Source organism: Heloderma suspectum, chromosome 2 (genome assembly GCF_057233095.1).
Source record: "Heloderma suspectum isolate Gila_16-S chromosome 2, 16-S_ref, whole genome shotgun sequence".
Taxonomy (NCBI): Eukaryota; Metazoa; Chordata; class Lepidosauria; order Squamata; family Helodermatidae; genus Heloderma; species Heloderma suspectum.
The window spans coordinates 3,002,183-3,023,985 of record NC_139459.1 but is presented as its reverse complement, the minus strand read 5'-3'; the positions used below and the strand labels follow the sequence as shown (position 1 = coordinate 3,023,985).

At 46.7% G+C, this 21,803-nt stretch overlaps 1 protein-coding gene across 2 annotated transcripts in view; it reads left to right on the top strand.

Moving 5' to 3' along the window:
* CNTFR (ciliary neurotrophic factor receptor) overlaps positions 1-21,803 on the top strand; it is a 476,854-nt gene that overhangs the window by 406,294 nt on the left and 48,757 nt on the right. For both annotated transcript variants that reach the window (XM_084832002.1, XM_084832001.1), the window contains exon 6: positions 9,841-10,007. In XM_084832002.1, the coding sequence (XP_084688128.1) occupies positions 9,841-10,007 (167 nt within the window). The remainder of the gene's footprint in view (positions 1-9,840; positions 10,008-21,803) is intronic.

The window sequence follows — 21,803 nt, the reverse complement described above, 5'->3', positions numbered from 1 at the left end:
GGCTATTTGTGCATCTAGCCCCATTTTGGCAGGATGCTCCAGGGTCTGCAATAGAGAAGCACCTTACCATCGCCATGATAGGATGGCTGGATGCCAAAGAGGAGTGCTGGACTCTTGCACCTTCGGTAGTTTTGTAGAAGAGAGGATTTCCTCTGGTGTAGCTTGCTATGTAACCTTCAGCTTTTGAAATCCCTTCTTTTAAAGGGATTCCAGCCATTAAAGGTGCAGGAGTGTATCCTCTTTTGCATCTGGCCACTCTCTCTGTTCTAGCTTCAGTACACGTTGACTTGTGTGTCTACCCAGGCAGCTTGTGTGTCTACCCAGGCAGCTAAACTCACTTGCATATAACTCAGATCTTCATCTTTTTTGAAACACAGCAGAAAGGGTAAACAACCAATAAATGCAGGATCAATACTTAGTTGTGGAAGAAGAAGGTATAGCAGTTGAAATGAACGAAAAGGTATGGATGAGATAGATGGACGAGGTGGGGAAAAAAACCAGTGCAAGGCCAGGCCTCAGGCTGCAACCCAGAACCAGGCCAGAGGGAGGAAGTCCTCAACCGAGGAAGAGCCAGTACAAACCATATTCGAAGTTCTTCCTAGGGACAACTTCTTATCAATGCATGACAGCAAGGCCTGATCAGTTGCCCACAGATTCATATAGGGCAAACTAGAGCAGTTACAAATGCAGAACCTCAGGGACATCATCACAAGTAACACAATTCCCACTTGGGACAGAATACTGCCTGCTAGCTGATCCTTCACAACATAAGAAGGGCCATGCAGATCAAACCAAAGGACTGCCTTTATTCTCCATGAATTTGTCTAATTCCTTTTTAAAGCCATTCAAGTTGGTGGCCATCACTACATGTTGTGGTAGCAAGTTCCATAGTTTAACTACGTACTGTGTGAAGAAGTACTTCCTTTTATTTGTCCCACCAATCAGCTTAATGGGATGACCCCATTGGGTTCTAGTATTATGGGAAAGGGAGAAAAATGTCTCCTTATCCACTTTCTGCACATCATGCTTAATTTTGTACACTTCTGTCTCCCCTTACTCACCATTTTTCTAACCTAAAGAGTCTTAGATGTTGTATCCTTTCCTTGTAGGGGGGGTTGCTCCAGCCCCTTGATGACTTTGGTTACTTTTTCTGCACCTTCTCCAGCTCTACAATATCCTGTTTTAGGTTTGGTGACCAAAATGTACACAGTGTGGTTGCACCATAGATTTGTATAACGGCAGGATGATATTGGCAGTTTTCACAGAGATGCCAGGGATTGAATATGAGACCATTTGCATGCAAACCAGATGTTCTATGACTGAGCTATGGCCTCTCCCCAAAGAGAGACAAGCCTCCTGAACCTTTAATAATTGTATAAAAGAGGGAATTTTTGGCAGGAGTGATGGAGGAGCATGCAAAACCAGAGGGGAAGAGGACCCATAAACCAGGGCCTCAATTATATAAAAATGATAATAGAATCCCTATACTATTTATAATATTATAAGAAACAAAGTTACACGAATATAATTGAGAAGATTCAACAGTCACGCATTTGTACAACACCTATTAGCACAATAATAAGTTTATAATGGTACAGTTATAAGGAACAAACAAACATAAAAAGGTATATATCAGTAAGCAATATTTGAGGAGAATCCAGACAGTATCTCTTTTTGAAAACTGCTTTATCAAACGTATACTCGAAAATGTCCCTTGCAACAGCATAGATCACTTCACCAATCATATGCTCTGCAAGGCAGCTGAATCCATAAATCTTCCTTAATCGTGCTGCTGAGATGAATTTTCAGACATGTTGTGCCAAACATAAAGCAAATGCTTAACCACTGAGCTTTGGTCCCTCCCCAAAGGGGGACAGGACTCCTGAACCTTTAATAATTGTGTAAAAGAAGGATTTTTGGCAGGTGTAGTTCATTATAACCTAGCAATGAAGGGGTCAAAGACTCTCCATCAGCCAAACATTCCTCTTCTATCCACGACTTGAAGGCACAAGAGCCCTGAATGGCTTTGCATTTAGTCACCAAGTGGCATAGGGATTCTGATCCTCATTGGTAAATGGGGGGGGGGTCATTTTCTTACTCTGGATTGATTCATCTGGACGGGGAGTTTGATCTTCTATACATGTCTACATCATATCTTGAGTTGAGAAGGCAAACACTTAGGGACCAGGCTATTTGTGCATCTGTGTTGGTGCTAAGCAGGGAGAGGAAAATGAAAAAGATACCAAAGCTCTAATAGTAACCCTTACATGCACAATCCGTAGGTTTTTCCCTGCAACTGTAGGTGGTAGGATACAATGGAGAAAGGAATCAATATTATAATATGGAAGATACTGTGCTAAAACAATTATGAAGGAAACATAACTGGACCACAGTTACTGATCTGATCACACATTATTTAGTGTAGGGCTATGCAGGACCTTGTGAGACATTTTGCCACATTTGGCAAAAGCAGTTCTTCACCCAAGTCATTCTCTTCAAATTGCCTTCTAGTTTCACCTTCTTAGGCAGAGCTCTGTGGCGCCTTTAGAAAGTAAGAAGAATCCTACTGGATCAGATGTAGGATCAGATCTAGGTGGATCCATCCATTCCAGCAGCCTCTTCCCCACTGGGGCCAGCCAGACCCCTCTTTGGAGGAGCACGCAAGCAGGGCATGGAAGTTAGAGGTGAAGCACCTTGAATAGCTCCTTTACAGTTCTGACTGAAACCCGGAGCAGATTCACTGCCCCACTGACATCGGAGCCACCAGCTTCCACTGGTACCCCACATCAGGTGCTTAAGGGATACACTCCTCTGAACATGGAGGGTACATTTAGATATCAATTTGAGTGATTTTGACATTTAAAACATGCAAAACAGAACTGCTAAGGCATGTCAAAATGTCTCGCCTAATAACAGGCAAACAAGGATGTCAATATAGGCACAAAAACAAAATCTCATAAGAAAAATCCTTCATGCTGCGCAAAAGAAGTTAATGTTCAGAAAAGCCATACAAAACATTAATGTACCTTAAGCTATATCTACTTTTAACTGTTCCCTTTCACTGCACTAATTCTTTCTGAAAGTTGATATCCTTCCTCATGATTAGACGTACTGTCTCACCTGGGAAAAATACCAATCAATTCAAAAGAAAAACCCACTGATAATACATCTTTTCCAACTGCACTGCAGAGATGCCCCCCTTTTAATGAGTGGTGCTTTCTTAAAGGTTCAGGTGATAAACCTGGTAATCATAGAATCATAGAATAGTAGGGTTGGAAGGGGCCTACAAGGCCATCGAGTCCAACCCCCTGCTCAATGTAGGAATCCAAGTCAGAGCATCCCTGACAGATGGCTGTCCAGCTTCGTCTTGAACGCCTCCAGTGTGGGAGAGCCCACCACCTCCCTAGGGAATTGGTTCCATTGTTGTATTGCACTAACAGTCAGGAAGTTTTTCCTGATGTTCAGCCGGAATCTGGCTTCCTGTAACTTGAGCCCATTCTTCCGTGTCCTGCACTCTGGGATGATGGAGAAGAGATCCTGGCCTTCTTCTCTGTGACAGCCTTTCAAGTACTTGAAGAGCGCTATCATATCTCCCCTCAGTCTTCTCTTCTCAAGGCTAAACATGCCCAGTTCTTTCAGTCTCTCTTCATAGGGCTGTTTCCAGTCTTCTGATCGTCTTTGTTGCCCTCCTCTGAACCCTCTCCAGTTTGTCTGCATCCTTCTTCAAGTGTGGTGCCCAGAACTGGACACAGTACTCCAGATGAGGCCTAACCAGTGCTGAGTAGAGGGGAACTAGTATTTCCCGGGATGTGGAAGCTATGCTTCTATTAATGCAGCCCAAAACAGCATTTGCCTTTTTTGCAGCCACATCACACTGTTGGCTTATATTCAGCTTGTTATCTACCACAGTTCCAAGATCCTTTTCGCTTGTCGTGTGGTTGAGCCACGTATCCCCCATCTTGTAACTGTGCATTTGGTTTCTTTTTCCTAGGTGCAGAACTTGGCATTTATCCCTATTAAATGTCATTCTGTTGTTTTCTGCCCAGCGCTCCAGTCTATCCAGATCACTTTGAATTTTGTTTCCGTCTTCCAAAGTATTGGCTATCCCGCCAATTTTGTGTCATCTGCAAATGTGATGAGCATTCCCTGCACCTCCTCCTCCAAGTCATTCATAAAAATGTGGAAGAGTACTGGGCCCAGGACTGAGCCCTGTGGTACCCCACTCGTTACCTCTCCCCAGTTTGAGGAGGTCCCATTGAGAAGCACTCTTTGAGTCCGATTCTGTAGCCAACTGTGGATCCACCGGATTGTTGCTTCATCTAGCCCACTTTGAGCTAGTTCGCTCATCAGGATATCCGTGTTAAAGATTGACCAATTGTCAGATTAGGCTTTTAGTGCCCTACAGTATGCTATCTCGGTGTAAAAATTGATCTAATCCTTTTTAAAAGAAAAAGCCATCTAAGTCAGCAGCTGCTCACACTTTGGGGCTGGCAATTCCATTTGTTAGCAAAGAAATATTCCCATTTTGCAGTTTTTAGGGATGTATACACCATCCCTGAGAAATTTGGCCCATTTCATTTAAATTTTTGCTTTTTTCAAGTGTCTCCAGATGTTTTATCTGAACTAGATCCTCCAGTTAGTCTTTGAAATTCCACTTTGGGTGAAATTTGGGGGCAACTATAACGTAGTTTTCCCAGTAGTAATGTATGGCTGTGAGAGCTGGACTATAAGGAAGGCTGAGCGCCGAAGAATTGATGCTTTCGAACTGTGGTGCTGGAGAAGACTCTTACGAGTCCCCTGGACTGCAAGGAGGTCAAATCAGTCCATCCTAAAGGAAATCAACCCTGAGTGCTCATTGGAAGGACAGATACTGAAGCTGAAGCTCCAATATTTTGGCCACCTAATGCGAAGAGAAAACTCCCTGGAAAAGACCCTGATGCTGGGAAAGACTGAAGGCAAAAGGAGAAGGGGACGGCAGAGGAGGAGATGGCTAGATAGCATCACGGATGCAATGAATATGAACTTGAGCACGCTCCGGGAGAGAGCGCAGGACAGGAAGGCCTGGCGTGCTATGGTCCATGGGGTCACGAAGAGTCGGACACGACTGAACGACTGAACAACAACAACAACAACGTAACGTGGATGTCGTTTGTCACAAAATGTCAGGATTGTGTTTGTGTCATAAATGAGCAGCAATAATTTGTACTGGATGATGCCCATCCACTTGTTCTTCTTGTGATCATCTGAGGTGGATAATACTTTGCCTGAAGTGGGCAGAGTTGCAGGAGAATGCCTGACTATGAGCGGATGAAAGCATGCGCTCTCCTTCCAGGATAATGACATGAGGCGACTCTCCTTGATGTGCACGAGCTGTGATGGATATGCTTGTGGGAGTTGAGAGGGTCAGCTTTATGCGTATGTTCAAGGATGGAGAGAATATACTGTATTCATTGGAACTTTTCTACTGTGGCCATTCATTTATGAGTCATGAACTTTTTTCATCGGCAGTTCTGTGGGCTTCAGGGCTCACAGAAATTATCTTTCTAAATAGAAGCCTGGTTTTACCTAGGAAATGTTTCATATGTGGGGAGAGACCACAGTCACAGCCATACTCCTCCCATACAGGTTAATGCAAAATCATCTGACCACCCCTCTGTCACCAAGGCAGCCAGCCATCTATTCCAGAGTGCTTCTCCAGCCTTGTGTACCCTCTTCATTCCATCCATTTCTATTAAAAAGGTGCTGGGCGGGGGACCAATTTGGCAGAGTGCAAACCCCAACCGTGTTCCTTGTCTTGGCCGCTGGCTGGAAAATGAGGCAGATTGTAATGAATCATAGAATCATAGAATAGTAGGATTGGAAGGGGCCTACAAGGCCATCGAGTCCAGCCCCTGCTCAAGGCAGGAATCCAGGTCAGAGCACCCCTGACAGATGGCTGTCCAGCCTCGTCTTGAATGCCTCCAGTGTGGGAAACCTAACCTGGGCATGGTGTACAATACAGTTTGAATCAATACAGTTTGAAGCCAGGAGAGATTAGTAGGATGAGAGACAGAATCATATGGTTTCTGCCTCTCCAGTACTCTGGGGCAGCCCCCAACCCCGGTGGGAACGGAATGGTCAGACCCCTCCCTGAGTGGGTTATACCATGGCAGGGGCCATGGCTAGGGGTGCCAGCAGAAGTGGCTTCACTCAGACAGGGTAGGCACAATGTGTCCAGCTCTGACAGCTGTGTACATTTCATAGAATCATAGAATAGTAGGGTTGGAAGCGGCCTACAAGGGGCCTACAAAATACCAATCAATTCAAAAGAAAAACCCACTGATAATACATCCTTTCCAACTGCACTGCAGAGATGCCCCCCTTTTAATGAGTGGTGCTTTCTTAAAGGTTCAGGTGATAAACCTGGTAATCATAGAATCATAGAATAGTAGGGTTGGAAGGGGCCTACAAGGCCATTGAGTCCAACCCCCTGCTCAATGCAGGAATCCAAGTCAGAGCATCCCCGACAGATGGCTGTCCAGCCTCATCTTGGATGCCTCCAGTGTGGGGGCCACACCTCCCTAGGGAATCAGTTCCATTGTCGTATTGCTCTAACAGTCAGGAAGTTTTTCCTGATGTTCAGCCGGAATCTGGCTTCCTGTAACTTGAGCCCATGATTCCGTGTCCTGCACTCTGGGATGATGGAGAAGAGATCCTGGCCTTCCTCTCTGGGACAACCTTTCAAGTACTTGAAGAGTGCTATCATATCTCCCCTCAGTCTTCTCTTCTCAAGGCTAAACATGCCCAGTTCTTCCAGTCTCTCTTCATAGGGCTTTGTTTTCAGTCCCCTGATCAGCTTAGTTGCCCTCCTCTGAACCCTCTCCAGTTTGTCTGCATCCTTCTTCAAGTGTGGTGCCCAGAACTGGACACAGTACTCCAGATGAGGCCTAACCAGTGCTGAGTAGAGGGGAAATAGGACTTCCCGGGATGTGGAAGCAATGCTTCTATGAATGCAGCCCAAAAGAGCATTTGCCTTTTTTGCAGCCATATCACTCTGTTGGCTCATATTCAGCTTGTGTTCGACAGCAATTCCAAGATCCTTCTCGCTTGTCATGTGGTTGAGCCACGTATCCCCCATCTTGTAACTGTGCATTTGGTTTCTTTTTCCTAGGTGCAGAACTTGGCATTTATCCCTATTCAATGTCATTCTGTTGTTTTCTGCCCAGCGCTCCAGTCTATCCAGATCACTTTGAATTTTGTTTCTGTCTTCCAAAGTATTAGCGATCGCGCCCAATTTTGTGTCATCTGCAAATTTGATGAGCATTCCCTGCACCTCCTCCTCCAAGTCATTAATACAAATGTTGAAGAGCACCGGGCCCAGGACTGAGCCCTGCGGTACCCCACTCGTTACCTCTCCCCAGTTTGAGAAGGTCCCATTGAGAAGCACTCTTTGATTCCGATTCTGTAGCCAACTGTGGATCCACCGGATCGTTGTTTCATCTAGCCCACTTTGAGCTAGTTTGCTCATCAGGAGATCATGGGGCACTTTGTCGAAAGCTTTGCTGAAGTTGAGGTATATGATGTCTACAGCATTCCCACAGTCCACAAGGGAGGTTACTTGATCCAAAAATGAGATCAGATTCGTCTGGCAGGACTTGTTTTTGACAAATCCATGTTGGCCTCGAGTAATCACGGCATTGTTTTCAAGGTGCTTCCAGATGGATTGCTTTATCATCTGCTCCAGAATTTTCCCAGGGATTGATGTCAGACTGACTGGTCTGTAGTTCCCAGGTTCCTCCTTCTTACCCTTTTTGAAGATAGAGACAACATTAGCCCTCCTCCAGTCATCTGGCACTTCCCCCGTCCTCCATGATTTCTCAAAGAGAACAGACTGACTGGTCTGTTTGAACTCATTCAAAGGAATTAGGTGTTCCTTGACCATATGCCTGTCGATCTCAAGCTGCAATCCTGCCCCTTCAGCCTGTACTTCGCCTTTGCCAGGGGGGTCATAGACCCTCTTTTGGGAGAAGACTGAGCCAAAGTAGGAATTGAGCACCTCTGCCTTTTCTTTGTCATCTGTTATCGTTTTGCCATCCTTATTTAATAGCTGAACAACCATTTCTTTCTTCTTCTGATGAAGATGATGAAGATGAAATGTTTTTGAGCCAGTGGTTCACCTCCTTTGCTGGCAAATTCCTTGGTGCGCTGCCTCAGTTCCATGGTGAAGGTGGTTTCAGCCATGTTTCAGACAGAACGTGCTAAGTGGTGTGTCAGCAAAGGGGTGAAAAATCTTAATATCTTGGCACATTCTGCTGGGGGGGGGGAGAGAGAGAAGGAGAAAGCAGCAGGGAAAGGTTCGAAAAGGGGGAAAGAGAAGTGTAGGACTGTCTGCTGCTGCCGAGGTGATAGCATCCCAAATACAGATGCTAGGAATTTACTCCCCCACTGCAGGTCAGGTCACTCGTCCTGCAATAGTACCCTCCTGCCGTCTAAGCTGACGTGTCCTCGAGCCCCAAACTCTCCAAGGTCAGGAGAATACATAGTAAAAGGGTCTGATCTTGCAGGCAGGTCCATTTTCACCACTTGTCCAATGTACATTAGCTCTCCTTCTCCCCTTTTGCCTTTCCTCGTTTATCTCAGAGTATGCTATCTTGAGGTCAGACTTCCCTTACATTCTCATTTGCCCCATTGCAATCAGGTGTGTTAACTGGCTGGCTTACTTGAGCCATCTGAGAGTTTTTATTGTGCCATTTCTCAAAAGTGACACCCGAAGGCATCATTTATGTATTTGTTACATCTTTATCCCAGCGTTTCCTCCAAGGAACCTGACGGCATGCCTGATTCTCTTTCTCTCCATTTTATCCTCACAACAAGGTAGTTTAGACTGAGAGTCAGTGGCTTGCAACTATGTGGGTGGGACTTTTTGCATAGGTCTTTCTCACAGAATTGGTGGGTACTGATTGTAGGGAAAGACTAACTGGACTGGCCCCACACAGGTGGAGGAACCCATGGAAAAACACCTTCCACTGCACTCCTGCCACATATAATGCATACCTCATATAGCATGGTATCCATGGTTGAAACTTTTTTTTTGGTCTTGCCACAACTCCTGAAACTTTAAGAGCTATGTAAGAGCCAGAAATTCAACATGTGAAGTTAGGAAAGCGTCTCCTGTTGAATTCCTGCCTTGTAGTTGTTAAAAATAAGCCATTTCACCTGCATAAGACCTCTCCTACAAGACAACAGATATCCTGTTATTATTCTCTTCCTATTATTCTCTGTTGTTTTAAAAAAAAACTTACCTGTAGCAGCATCTAGAGACTGAAACTTTTAAAAACTGTATAGAACCTTAAATTGGAATAGTAATTAAGGCTGCACTCCTAAACATTAATTCTTAAATGTCAGTTTTGTTGAAATCACTTGTTGCTTGCTTCTGAATAAATATGCAGAGGAATGGAGCACTATTGTGTAATATAGAGTTATTATTTCTGTTTGGGAAAGCTTAATGAGTGAGGCTGAGCTCCTCCTCCCACCTGAATCTTCTGTCCATTCTATTCTCCCTGAAAATGTTTTTCTCTGCCTCTGTTGCCCTGAATTTAAGCCAGGCCTTAGCCCTGGAACCATCAAAGCAGTACTAATAGAGGATGCCTCTGAGCATTTGCAGAGTATCTTTTGCTATGTTAAAGAGCAACAGTTATATGTGAGATTCTGGGGAGGGTGCATATGAGGGGACACTACCTGTAACTAGCATATCTCCACATTTTGAGCTCAAAGGTACCTGCTAATCCAAACACCCCAGAGCCCTCATATAGTCCTAGTTTTCTCGGCTGATGTCTCCTTTTCTCCTCTTTATTTTTCTAGGCACGACTCCAAGGAGATAATGTGTGAGAAGGATGCATCCCCCAAGAACAGGTGTTACATCCGCTACCTTCACCTCTTTTCCTCCAAGAAGTACAGAGTGACTTTGACGGTCACGAATGCCCTGGGCAGCAGCTCCAGCACCATCTCCTTCGATGAATTTGCGATAGGTAAATATGAGATCTCTTTTACAAGTGGTGTACCTTTCTGGTTCATTCTTGTGGCTGTGTCTCAGAGGTGGTCACAAGATCCAAGATGGCAGCCTGAGGATTCAAGGACTCTAAAATCCACTGAGGAAGAGAGCAATTCGTGTCATGGTGATGATGCTGGGTTTATGGGGAAAGAATGGGTAACTCAAAGGCAATCACTTGCAGTGTTAAGGACCTCCAGTAGTATCTCCCAAGATAGCATTTAGTGCTCACAGGCTGCTCTGTTTTTTCAACAAGCCATATGAATGTGAAGGAAATATCTCAAAGTGTGTTATCATAGAATAGTAGGGTTGGAAGGGGCCTACAAGTCCATCGAGTTCAACCCCCTGCTTAACGCAGGAATCCAGGTCAGAGCATCCCTGACAGATGGCTGTCCAGCCTCATCTTGAATGCCACCAGTGTGGGAGAGCCCACCACCTCCCTAGGGAATTGGTTCCATTGGCGTATTGCTCTGACAGTCAGGAAGTTTTTCCTGATGTTCCGCTAGAATCTGACTTCCTGTAACTTGAGCCCATTACTCCATGTCCTGCACTCTGGGATGATCGAGAAGAGATCCTGGCCTTCCTGTCTGTGACAACCTTTCAAGTACTTGAAGAGTGCTATCATATCTCCCCTCAGTCTTCTCTTCTCAAGGCTCAACATGCCCTGTTCTTTCAGTCTCTCTTCACATGGCACTTTGTCGAAAGCTTTGCTGAAGTCGAGGTATATTATGTCTACAGCATTCCATGGTCCATACGGGAGGTTACTTGATCCAAAAATGAGATCAGATTCGTCTGGCAGGACTAGTTCTTGACAAATCCATGTTGGCTTTGAGGAATCACTGCATTGTTTTCAAGGTGCTTCCAGATGGATTGCTTTATCATCTGCTCCAGAATTTTCCTAGGGATTGATGTCAGACTGACTGGTCTGTAGTTCCCAGGTTCCTCCTTTTTACCCTTTTTGAAGAGAGGGACAACATTAGCCCTCCTCCAGTCATCTGGCACTTCCTCCGTCCTCCATGATTTCTCAAAGAGAATAGACAGCGGTTCTGAGAGTTCTTCTGCCAGTCCCTTTATTACTCTAGGGTGCAGTTCATCTGGCCCTGGAGATTTGAACTCATTCAAAGGAATTAGGTGTTCCTTGACCATGTGCCTATCTATCTCAAGCTGCAATCCTGCCCCTTCAGCCTGTACTTCACCTTTGCCAGGGGGGTCATAGACCCTCTTTTGGGAGAAGACTGAGCAAAAGTAGGATTTGTGTACCTCTGCCTTTTCTTTGTCCTCTGTTATCATTTTGCCAACCTTATTTAATAGCTGAACCATCATTTGTTTCCTTTGTCTTTTAGTATGCACGTAGTTGAAGAAAGCCTTTTTGTTGCTTTTAGCCTCCCTCGCTAACCTCAGCTCGTTCTCAGCTTTAGCCTCCCTGACACCATCCCTGCAATTCTGTGCTACCTGCCTGTACTCTTCCTTTGTTGCTTGGCCTTCTTTCCACTTCCTATATGTGTCCTTTTTTGTTTTCAGGTCATCTCTATGCTTACTGTGAAGCCACATTAGCTTCTTCTGTTGTCTTCCACCTTTTCTTCTTGTTGGAATTGTTTGTGCCTTGAGAATTTCCTTTTTTAAAAGCTCCCACCCATCTTGGACTCCTTTTTTTGTTAGCGTCGCTTGCTATGGGACCTTACTTGTCATTGTTCTGAGTTTATTAAAATTGGCTTTCCTAAAATCCAGTGTACGCATTTGGCTACACTCAGCTTTTGCTTCCTTTAGAACCAAGAGCTCAAGTATAACATGGTCACTTTCCCACAGAGTTCCTGTAACTGCTGCTTTATCCACTCAGTCATCTCTGTTGGTTAAGATCAAGTCAAGGATAGCCGATCCTTCCTCTACTTTCTGTAGGAGGAAGGTATCCACCACACAAGTCAGGAATTTCCTGGAGGGGCCATGTTTTGCAGAATTTTGTCTCCCAACAAATATTGGGGAAATTGAAGTCCCCCATTACTACTACATCATGCTTCCTTAAAACATTGGCTATTTGCTTTTCAAAAGTTTCATCCTCGTCGTCTTCTTGATTGGGTGGCCAGTAGTAGACTCTGACCACCAGGTTCCTTTTATTCTTTGCTCCATTTATTTTGATCCAGATGCTCTTGATGGGGCTACCAAGCTCCTCCTCCTGTATTTCTGTGCAGAGAGATGTATTTTTCACATACAGTGCAACCCCACTTCCCTTTCTGTTCCTCCTGTTCTTTTTGAACAAGTTATATCCTTCAATTGCTGTATTCCGATCATGAGAGTCATCCCACCAAGTCTCAGTTATACCTATCAAGTCATAATTTCCCTCTTGTATTAAGAATTCAAGTTCGTTCTGTTTGTTTCCCATACTCTGGGCATTAGTATATAGACATTGAAGACCATGTGCTTCATAGTCTGGCTTTCTTCCTACCTGTGTCTGAAGACTATTATTGGGTGCTATCAGAGCTGTTCTCTCCATTGCGGTGCATGAGCCTTCGTCCATTGTTACCCCCAACTTTACATCTCCCTTCCCCGTTGGATTCAGTTTAAAGCCCTCCTGATGAAGTTCTTCATGCTGTGGCCAAACACATTCTTCCCAGCCTTTGTGAGGTGCAACCCATCCCTTGCCAACAACCCATCTTCCAGAAAATGTAGCCCGTGGTCCCAGAATCCAAATCTCTCGCGCCGGCACCACCTTCGTAGCCAGTCATTCACCCGGAGTATATTTCTTTCCCTTTCTATCCCTCTTCTAACTACTGGAAGGATGGATGAGAAAACTATCTGGGCCCCAAAGTTCTTGAGTTTCCTTCCCAAAGCTTCAAAGTCTGACGTGATTTCTTCGTAGCTCCGCTTGGCGGTATCATTTATTCCCACATGGATGAGAAGAAAGGGATACCTGTCAGTGGGCTTTATGAGTGCAGGCAACCTTTCAGTCATGTCTCTAATCCATCCTCCCAGGAGACAACATACCCGGTGAGTCCATGGGTCTTTGCGACATTCTTGGGTCTCAATCCCACACAGCAAGGAGTCTCCCACTACTACTCCTCTTCTCTTCTTGTTGTAGGCCTGGGTTTCATCGCCTCTGCTTGACTGACCTTCAGCCTCTTGCCCACTCACTCTCATGTAGGTTCCCCTGTGATTCTTCCTCTGCAGGCTGTCCTCCAGTCTCATCTGCAAGTACCTGGAATCGGTTCCACAGCTCCACTGCTTCCACTGGTGCAGAGTGGCGTCTAGTTCTTCTTCTCCTAACTGTCACCCTTTTCCAAGGAGTTTCCTCTACTCCATTTTTCTTCACCTCCGCATTTCCCACTTCTGCCTCAGCTTGCTGTTGCTCTTCAAGCTTCTGGTCTGCCCTTTGCTGCTGTAGTTCCCCCATTCTGTCCAAGAACTCTTCATGTTCTCTTATTCCCCGAAGGGTCGACAGTCGCCGCTCCAGTCCACTTACTTTTCCTTCCAGCAGCGTGATCAACTTGCACTTGTTGCAGGTGTCGGCCATGTTGTTCTCAGGCAAGAAAACAAACATGGCACACACCGTGCAGGTCACCACCACTGGAGAGTCTTGTCCTTCCATAGCCTCTGTTCCCTTTTTGTGTCTAGCTTTGTGATTGTTCTAGACTAGCCTGTGCCTGCTCCTCTACTCAGTAGAGGTTAAAAGCAGAGTCCCACTGGTGTGGAAGTATGTGTTACAAGAAAAATAATTTTTAAATAAGTTATTTGTGGGGAAGAATTAAATGGGAATCTGGGAATCCTGGATTAAAAGTAAAAAGTGCACACTTTGAATGGGAAAAGTGTATATTTCTCTGCATATTCTTCAAAAGTGCGCATTTCCCCACATTGACTATGGTGTGAAAACACAGAAGGGCGGTTAAGAATGTGCATTCCAAAGTGTGCATCTTTCAAACATGATTGCAAACATGGCAATTTGCGAATGTGCTCAGAAAAAGCAGATCCCCCCAATTCCAAGTCTGCTGCTGGCAGTGCACCGTGGCTTGAGTGCTGCATTTGCTGTCAGTGAGTCCAGTGGCGTTTCACTGATGTTGCACTTTTATATTTGCAAATGCTTTGCAAACTCTATTGGATTTGCCCTTAACAGCAGCCACCCTTTGATGTAGGCCACTATTCTCCCTCCATCCATTTTACAGATAAAGAATTGAGGCTCTGAGAAAGTGACTCACCCAGGATCACATAATGCAGGGGTCCCCAACCCTTTGGGACCCATAGGCACATTTAGGAATTTGAGAAACTGCTGTGGGCACCACCACAGAATGGCTCCCATGGAGGATGTGGGTAGTCGCATGATGCCGTGGGGGCCTGGCTAGTCAAAAGTGAACTAAAGAAGGGTGGGGGAGAGAAATAGAGGGAGTGATATTGCAAGGCAGGGGGGTGGAGGGGAAAGGAAGAGCAAGGCTAGATGTTAGGAGGAGGGAAACAGGAAGCTAAAGAGGAGCGGGGAATAGAGGCTGGGAGGGAGGGGGAAACAGCAATGCAAAGGGGTAGTGGGGAGAGAAAGAGCAAAGCTGGAGGCTAGCAATGGAGAGAAAGAAGGCTGCCCTAGCTTTTCCCAAGGTTTTTCTTCCAGCAATTCTTTGTGAAGGGGACAGGGAGGGGAGAGCTTGTGGGCACCTCTGGGGGTTCCTGGGGGTGCCATGGCACCCGTGGGTGCTGCTGGGGACCCTGACATAATGAGTGAAACATTACTTGAGCCCAAGTCTTCCAGAGCTCGCCTGTAGCGCCAGGAGCACAGTGTCTTGTTGCACCCACCTTCCATAGTTACATAGTTACACAGGAACCAATAACAGGCTTCCTGTGATAAATGCAGGTTCAGTTCTTGCCGAGCGGGTCTCCCTGGAGGCCTGGCTGTTCCCAGTGCCCCGTCGCTGTGTCTTGTCTGGGCATGAGCTGGGTCAGCCCAAACGTTTCCTTGCTGGACCACCCAGTACCAGGGGTGGGGGAAGATCCTTCAAACAGAAGGATCACTGGGATGAGCCAACCTCTTCCAGTGAGGGTCTCTGCTTGGAATATCTGGCAGAAAATTCCCTTTCTCACCAGCAAAATGGAGGAGGAGCACTAATCGAGTGGAAAACGAGGGGCGCATTCTTTTGATCTCCTCTGCCACAGCTGCACACCAACAGTGATTAGCTGCCAGCTGTGAGGAGTCGCGCCACATTTCCATTTTAAATTATTGTGGAAAAATGTGCTTTTTTCCTGACATGTCCATCCCCTTCTCTCAGCAGCAGGAGAGCCAAGCTCCCGCCCTCCTCTCCATCCCTAAAAATCACTTGCTTAATGATGCCTTCCACACAGATAGATTCAGAGACAGCAGAGTTGGGCTTTTAGCCAGAACTGCAGAAAGGAACCTGACGGGGTTGTGAGCCAAGTACCACTTGTTCCTTGCTCTGAGGAGACCCAAAGCAGATGAAAAAGGCCTTTCAGACCAGCTGTGCAAACAGTCAAAACTGAAAGAGGTTCTCAGATTTGGAAGCAGAAAATTAAAAGGGGATTAAGAAGGTACTTAAATAGCAAGCTTGAGGTCCCTACTTAGCACAACATTTTGTGTGATGTTAAGTGCATAATGAAATGTGCAAAGGTAGTGCAGGCTCTCTTCAACCAAGGAAACCCCTTTCCCCTGGGAGCATCAGAGACTGCACTGATAACCAAAGATAGCTTCTGTATCAGATGCAATGTAAAAGGCCTTTAGTGGGAGCTGTGCAATAAAAGATCCAGCAGCTATAACATCCCATTGTTTTTCAAAACAGTGTTCTGGTATTGTAAGGGCTATGATATAACAAATTTTCCACATTACATCTCTGCTTTGTGGTTACACTTCAAAGCACAGCTGTAGGGTTGAAAAGATGCAACTTAGATGTTTGAACAGAACAAAGTCTTGGTGTAGGTGAATCAGAGCTGAACAAAAGCAAAGCCGGGAGATGTGGTTTGGAAAACGTGATTCACACAAGACATCCATAGTCGCTGAATTCACAAGATCCCATCCTTCCTCTAACGAGATCAGGGTAGTGTACATGATTTTCACGCCACCTGCACTTTTTATCCTTGCAACAGCCCTGTGAGGAAGCTGAGAGAAGGCGATTGATCCAAGATCTCCCTGTGAGCCTCATGGCCTAGTGGGGAGTTGAACCTGGGTATCCCCCAGTGTGCTCAATACCTTAGCCACCACTCCACACCATACTCACAGTACTTAGCAGGTAGAGGGTGCAGGTATTTTCTTTTCTTTACTTGGCCCTCCTGGGGAGCCCAGCTAAAAGTTAATGTCTAAACCTTGGGAAAAATTGAAAAAATGGCTTGAAACCAGACAAGCCCCAGAGTCAGACCTCAAAGCACTCCTAAGATGGAGTTAGTGTGCCAAGAACCTGCAGAAGAAGACAACAGGGTTTGACGTGCGCTGAGCGAAAAGCGGCTCATCGTGTGACTCGACCTTTGCCCCGGGAGGGGCCTGGGAGCGCTGCTTTGTGGCGTGGAGGCTGCGCTTGAGCCCAGGCGGCAGCAGAGTGGCGTTGCTGGATCCTGAGTTGCTTTTTAACAGCTCTAATGGATAACACAGCCCTGACAGATGGTGTTTGCATTCTTGATGCAAACGAGAAAAAACAACAAATGCAACGTGGAAGAGAGAGCGCACGAGCGCTTCATCCCTAGTTTTTCTAATGGGAGCCTTGGGCAAATTATAGCAAGCGAACACACGGCATTAAAAATGTAACATCCTGACAGTGCTAATTATTCTGCATATCAAAAGCCGTTCAGGGTGGATGCCACTCCCAGTGCAACATGTGATATGCAGATGATGAGCCTGAATGTGCCGAGGGAGGGAGACATCTGGGGATGGTTTGGGGCTTTATTGCTCTCCATGCAGCAGGATGGATGTTCTCCTGGGAACCAATGTCGCTTGACTCCTGGAAGAAGAAGGGCCTTGGAACAGGGCTGCCAAGTGTCAGGAGCCGGGGTGGGGGGCCAGCAGGGAAAGAAAGGCAGCAATAATTGCATCAGAGCCTGGCAGAAAGTCCCTTCACCAGACCAGCACACCTGAGAAACTGGGAACGTTGCTGGACCGACCTCTATGGACTGGAGGGGGAAAGGGCTTGCAGAAGGGCTTGGCAGGTGTCCTCAGGTGAGGACTATCCTGCTTGCGTGCCAGCGGTGGCAGCTGGGAGATGACTGCAGCTCTCAGTCTGGTGCTAGGAAGGAAAACAGCAGGAAAACCCTCACAGGTGGGGCCGTAACAGCGGCAGGCAACATGCTTGGTATGCCCAAGGTCCTGGGCTCCCTCCCTAGTTAGAAGGACCTCAGGGAGCAGGGCTGGGCAATGGACTTTCCCCTGAGTCCCCAGGGATCAGCTGCCAGTCAGAAGAGACAGCTCTGGCTAGATGGAGCTGTGCACCAACACAGGACGCTTCCAGGCGAGCTCTTCTGGTGCAATCGCCCTGCCTCATTCAGAAACCATGTACAGGGAGGCCTTCTGCCATTTCCCTTAGCAGAAAAAAACCCTGCTAAGGAGGAAAAGATGGAATAGGGCCCAATCCTGGGAGTGATAGGGGAGGAGTGGGAGCAAAACGTACCGCAGAACAGCTTCCCCAAAGAGTGCTGTCTGCCCACGATGAGGCGGGCGGTGCTACCAGCCACCTTGAAGCCGTGGGACAAGGCAGTCTAGAAAGGTCTCTTGGAACAGCCATTTGCTACACAAAGAAGGAAAAGTCCCACGTCCTCTGGGCTACCTTTTCTGTTTTAGAACTGTGCTTTCATTTACAGTAGCAAATCAGGATTTTCACTGCCTTTTCAGTGTCTAATGCCTGCACCAATATCCTCTTTAGCCTGCCACTTATTGTTCCCCTCCCCCTTTGTACATGCCGTAAACGTTACATGCTTCCTTCTCTGAGGAATTTTGGGTTTTTAATCTTACTTTTTTTTTTAAAATGCAGGCTACACCACTGTGGTGCCTGACACCTTGAGGCAGTGTGCCCCAAAAGGCAAATGTGTGCATTTGCAAGATGCCCCCATAAGTCATGAAGTGCTTCTGTCAGATCAGGAGCAATCCCTCCCCCCCCCCAACAACCCAAATGCCGAATTCCAGAGGGGCAGCCATGTTACGTCTGTTGTGGCAAAAACAACAGAGAATCTTGCCTCACCTTAAAGACAAATTATTAACACATTCATTTTGGCATAAGTTTTCGGGCACATTGTTCTCTTCATCAGACCCATCGAATGAAGTGGACAGAGTGTCCACAAAAGCTTATGCCAGAAGAAATCCGTTAAGTGCCACAAGACTCTTTGTTGCTTTTCAAAATAGCAAATTGTCTCCATGGATTTATGCAAAACTCTGATAATGAAAGAGGTGAGGCAGAACAATAGAGCCTTGATGAGGAAGATCAGGAGACCTTTGTCCAAACTGATTGCAGCCAGGTTAGGGTAATGAGGCACGAAGTTTCCCAGGAAGGAAGGGAGGGAGGAAGGAAGGAAGGAAGAGAGGGAGGAAGGAAGGAAGGGAGGGAGGGAGGGAGGGTGGAGGGAGGGAGGGAGGGAGGGAGGGAGGGTGGGGGGAGTAAGACCAAGCCAGGACAGTCAGCTGAGCCAACATGCCCGCTGTGGTCTGGGCTGCAACAGGTCCTCCTGCTTACTCTCAGTGGTGGATCGCAATTGAAGATAAGCTGGTGTTGCTGACACCGAAGAATCCGGGCAAAGGCTCGTGGTCTATCACGCTTTCAGGCGTAGCTTAACCAGCAATTTTCTGCTCATAAGATTTTTTTTTCCTCTGAGTTTTCAGCCACAATTCGTAATATTAAATTGAGATGCTTTGCTAGCCTTTGAAAATTGTGGGCTCTCTAAAAAAGTTTACATGGCCCGACAGCCCCACCAAACAGGAACATCTGGCTATGCTGTCCAAACTAATGTCAAATCTTTCCAGTGACAGCTGGGCTTAACTGCTTCTCTCCCCACCCCTCCCCCAAATCCTCCAAGCCTTTTCTGGCTCCAAAGCTTGAGCATTCCTTGCTTTCATTTCATTTATTTCATTTCTATACCGCCCATTAGCCAAAGCTCTCTGAGTGCTTCACAACAATTATAAAACAAAAACATAGAATAAAAACTTCAACATACTAAATTTAAAAACAATTTTAAATGGTTAAAAACAGTTACTTGGCCAGGAAATAACATAACAAGCATTGATGGAGGCTCCTCAAGAATATGAAGAGATTCCCGTTGAATGAGAGAAAAGACCTATTTAGTCCAGCATCCCATTTCCCACAGTGGCCCCCCAGGTGCCCCTGGGAAGCCCATGCGGTCCATAGGCCTCTCCCACTGCAGCTCCCCAGTAACTGGCACACGGTGGCGCGCTGCCTCTGAGCCCAGAGCCGGCATGTAGCCATTGACAGCCGTACTCCAGGGATTTCTCTGATTCCCTTTTAAGGCCATATCACCCAGTGGCCATCACCACACACTCCATAAGTCAACTGTGCATTCTCTGAAGAAGTACTCCCTTTGGTCTGTGCTCAGCCTCTTATTGAGGAACCCTTCCATCCTCGCCTTCTCCCTGGCTTCACCTGAGCGGCCTTGCACACGTCTTCTTCTTTTTAGTTCCGTGCTACATTTTCTTCTCCCCACTCCTCTGCTTGGGAGCGCAGAGCAACATTTGTGGAGTTCCCAAGGGGTCTCAAGCTGCAGGCCTGCCGGGCTCCAGGCTTCGAGTTGGACATGATGACTTCTGGCCACATGGTCTCCCTTTCTTCTTCACTTTGTCTCTGCAGTGCACACACTTGTGTCTTGCTCCATCCTGCTGTTGGTATGCACTTCAAAACCGACAAGTACAAGATTGTCCTGTGTGATCAGCTACGTGTGTTACGCACATTGAGCTCTCCCAAAGGACATCTTCCGGACCATAGCTGCTGCCGATGTGGAGAAGCTCATGACCCTACTGGACAGATTTGTCCTACCCCATGCTCTAGTGTGGCTTCTTGGAGTTAAAATCTTAGCACCATATGGAGGAACATGATTGGGGCCTATAAAAATGATGCATGGGGTGGAGAAAGTGGATAGAGAGAAGTCTCTCTCCCTCTCTCATAATATTAGAAACCAATGGCGCCATCCAACAAAACTGATGGAATTTGGGGACAGACAAAAGAAAGTCCTTCACATGACTTGTCATGTGAATTCATTGCACTGAGATATTTAAGTGGATTAGAAAGGAGATGAGGCCATTCATCATGATGGCTAAATAGAACCTCCATGGGCAAATGCAGTACTAATTGTCCAGAGGCCAACGGGGGGTGGGGGGGCTGTGTCCTCCATGCCCTGTTTATGGAGGCATCTGGATGGTCACTATTGGAAACAGAACTGTGGACTAGATAGAGCCTTGGCCTGATCCAGCACAGCTCCTCTTATGGTCTTACAAACCCATCCATTGTCCTTCCAGCCTCATATACCCATCCATATAAATCTAACCTCCACACATCTGCTCCCTCCCACCCCCACCCCAATTTCCATTGCATGATCAGAGCTCCTCGCCATGGTTACATTAATGCAGCTTTACAAAACTAGAACTGGATTGACACCAAGGGAAGAGAAGTTGGCCAGAAAGCGCTTTGCGAAACACCTGTGGAGCAAACTGCTGCAGAAAGCTGAAAGCTGGAGCCTTCAAGCCTTTTCCCCATCACAGGGTCTCCTGCTGAGCTGACCCAGCCCCTTTTTATCCCGGGGCTCTGCACAGCCTCTGACACTAAGCTGAATGTGGGAATCATCTGGGTCCGTTCAGCTCAACAACCTCTCCATTCTTCTGGAAGCCAAAACTTGTGAAGCCCGCAGAGCCGGTGCTGGATTTATGATTTTCCTGATGTGCTTGGACTCCAAGGCCCTTTTAATGGAAGCCAATGACCACCCCCGCCCCCAGGCCTGGACTCAGAGTGATAGGAGGGGTTGCACAGCCATCTGGAGTCTGCACAGCCACTCACCCTCTACTGCCTCTTAAATAAAATCTGCAGCCATTGGAAGAAAATTAACCCTGACAGAAATGAAGCCCGCCCTCAATCCTAGCAAGAACTGGCACCAAACATGGGTGACTAGGCCTCAGATGTGCCCTTTGAACGACTCACACTCTTGCACATGGAAGCCAGCTGGTGAACCATGTTAGCAGTTCAGCGAATAGTGCCCAGTAGCTGATGCTCAGTTCCTCTTGCCTGAGGCCTGAGTAAGCTCCAGTAAAAGTGATTCAGGAGGGTGGGAGTTCTGTAGGGTCAGGGGAGAAAAGGTAGAAATGCAAGAACGGCTAGAGGAATGCTCCTCCGTCGCTTGTCGCTTATGCAAAGAGCACAGTTGTTATTAATGTAGGCAACTGATCGCTTATATCCCCTGGTGGTCTTTGCATGAGCTGCCTGCAACATGGCCAGTTGAATTTAGCTGTGCTTCAGACCTCATTTGTATTAGCCTCTGGCTGTGTTAAAGACCAGTGTTTGGACACTGGTGGCTTTCAGTGCCCAACCCATCTAGGAGTTGCACCTCAGCACCCTCAGCCACACTGCAGCGCAGCCTCCCTAAGGTAGTGAAATGGCTCGGTTGGTCCTGTGTTTGGTTCTGGCTGAGCAAGAGAGATGCTTGCAGGGTTTGGGCTTCCACTGGAAAGCCGATGGGATGCTGCTGTCTTGGCTGGCTGCTGTTCCCCTCTCCTTCCTTCCCAGCTGTCACATGTGCCTGGTTTGCAGTTACCAGAGAAATGCGCAGGTTAGATAATGACTTTGATAATGACTGGTTAGATAATGACTGTTAGATAATG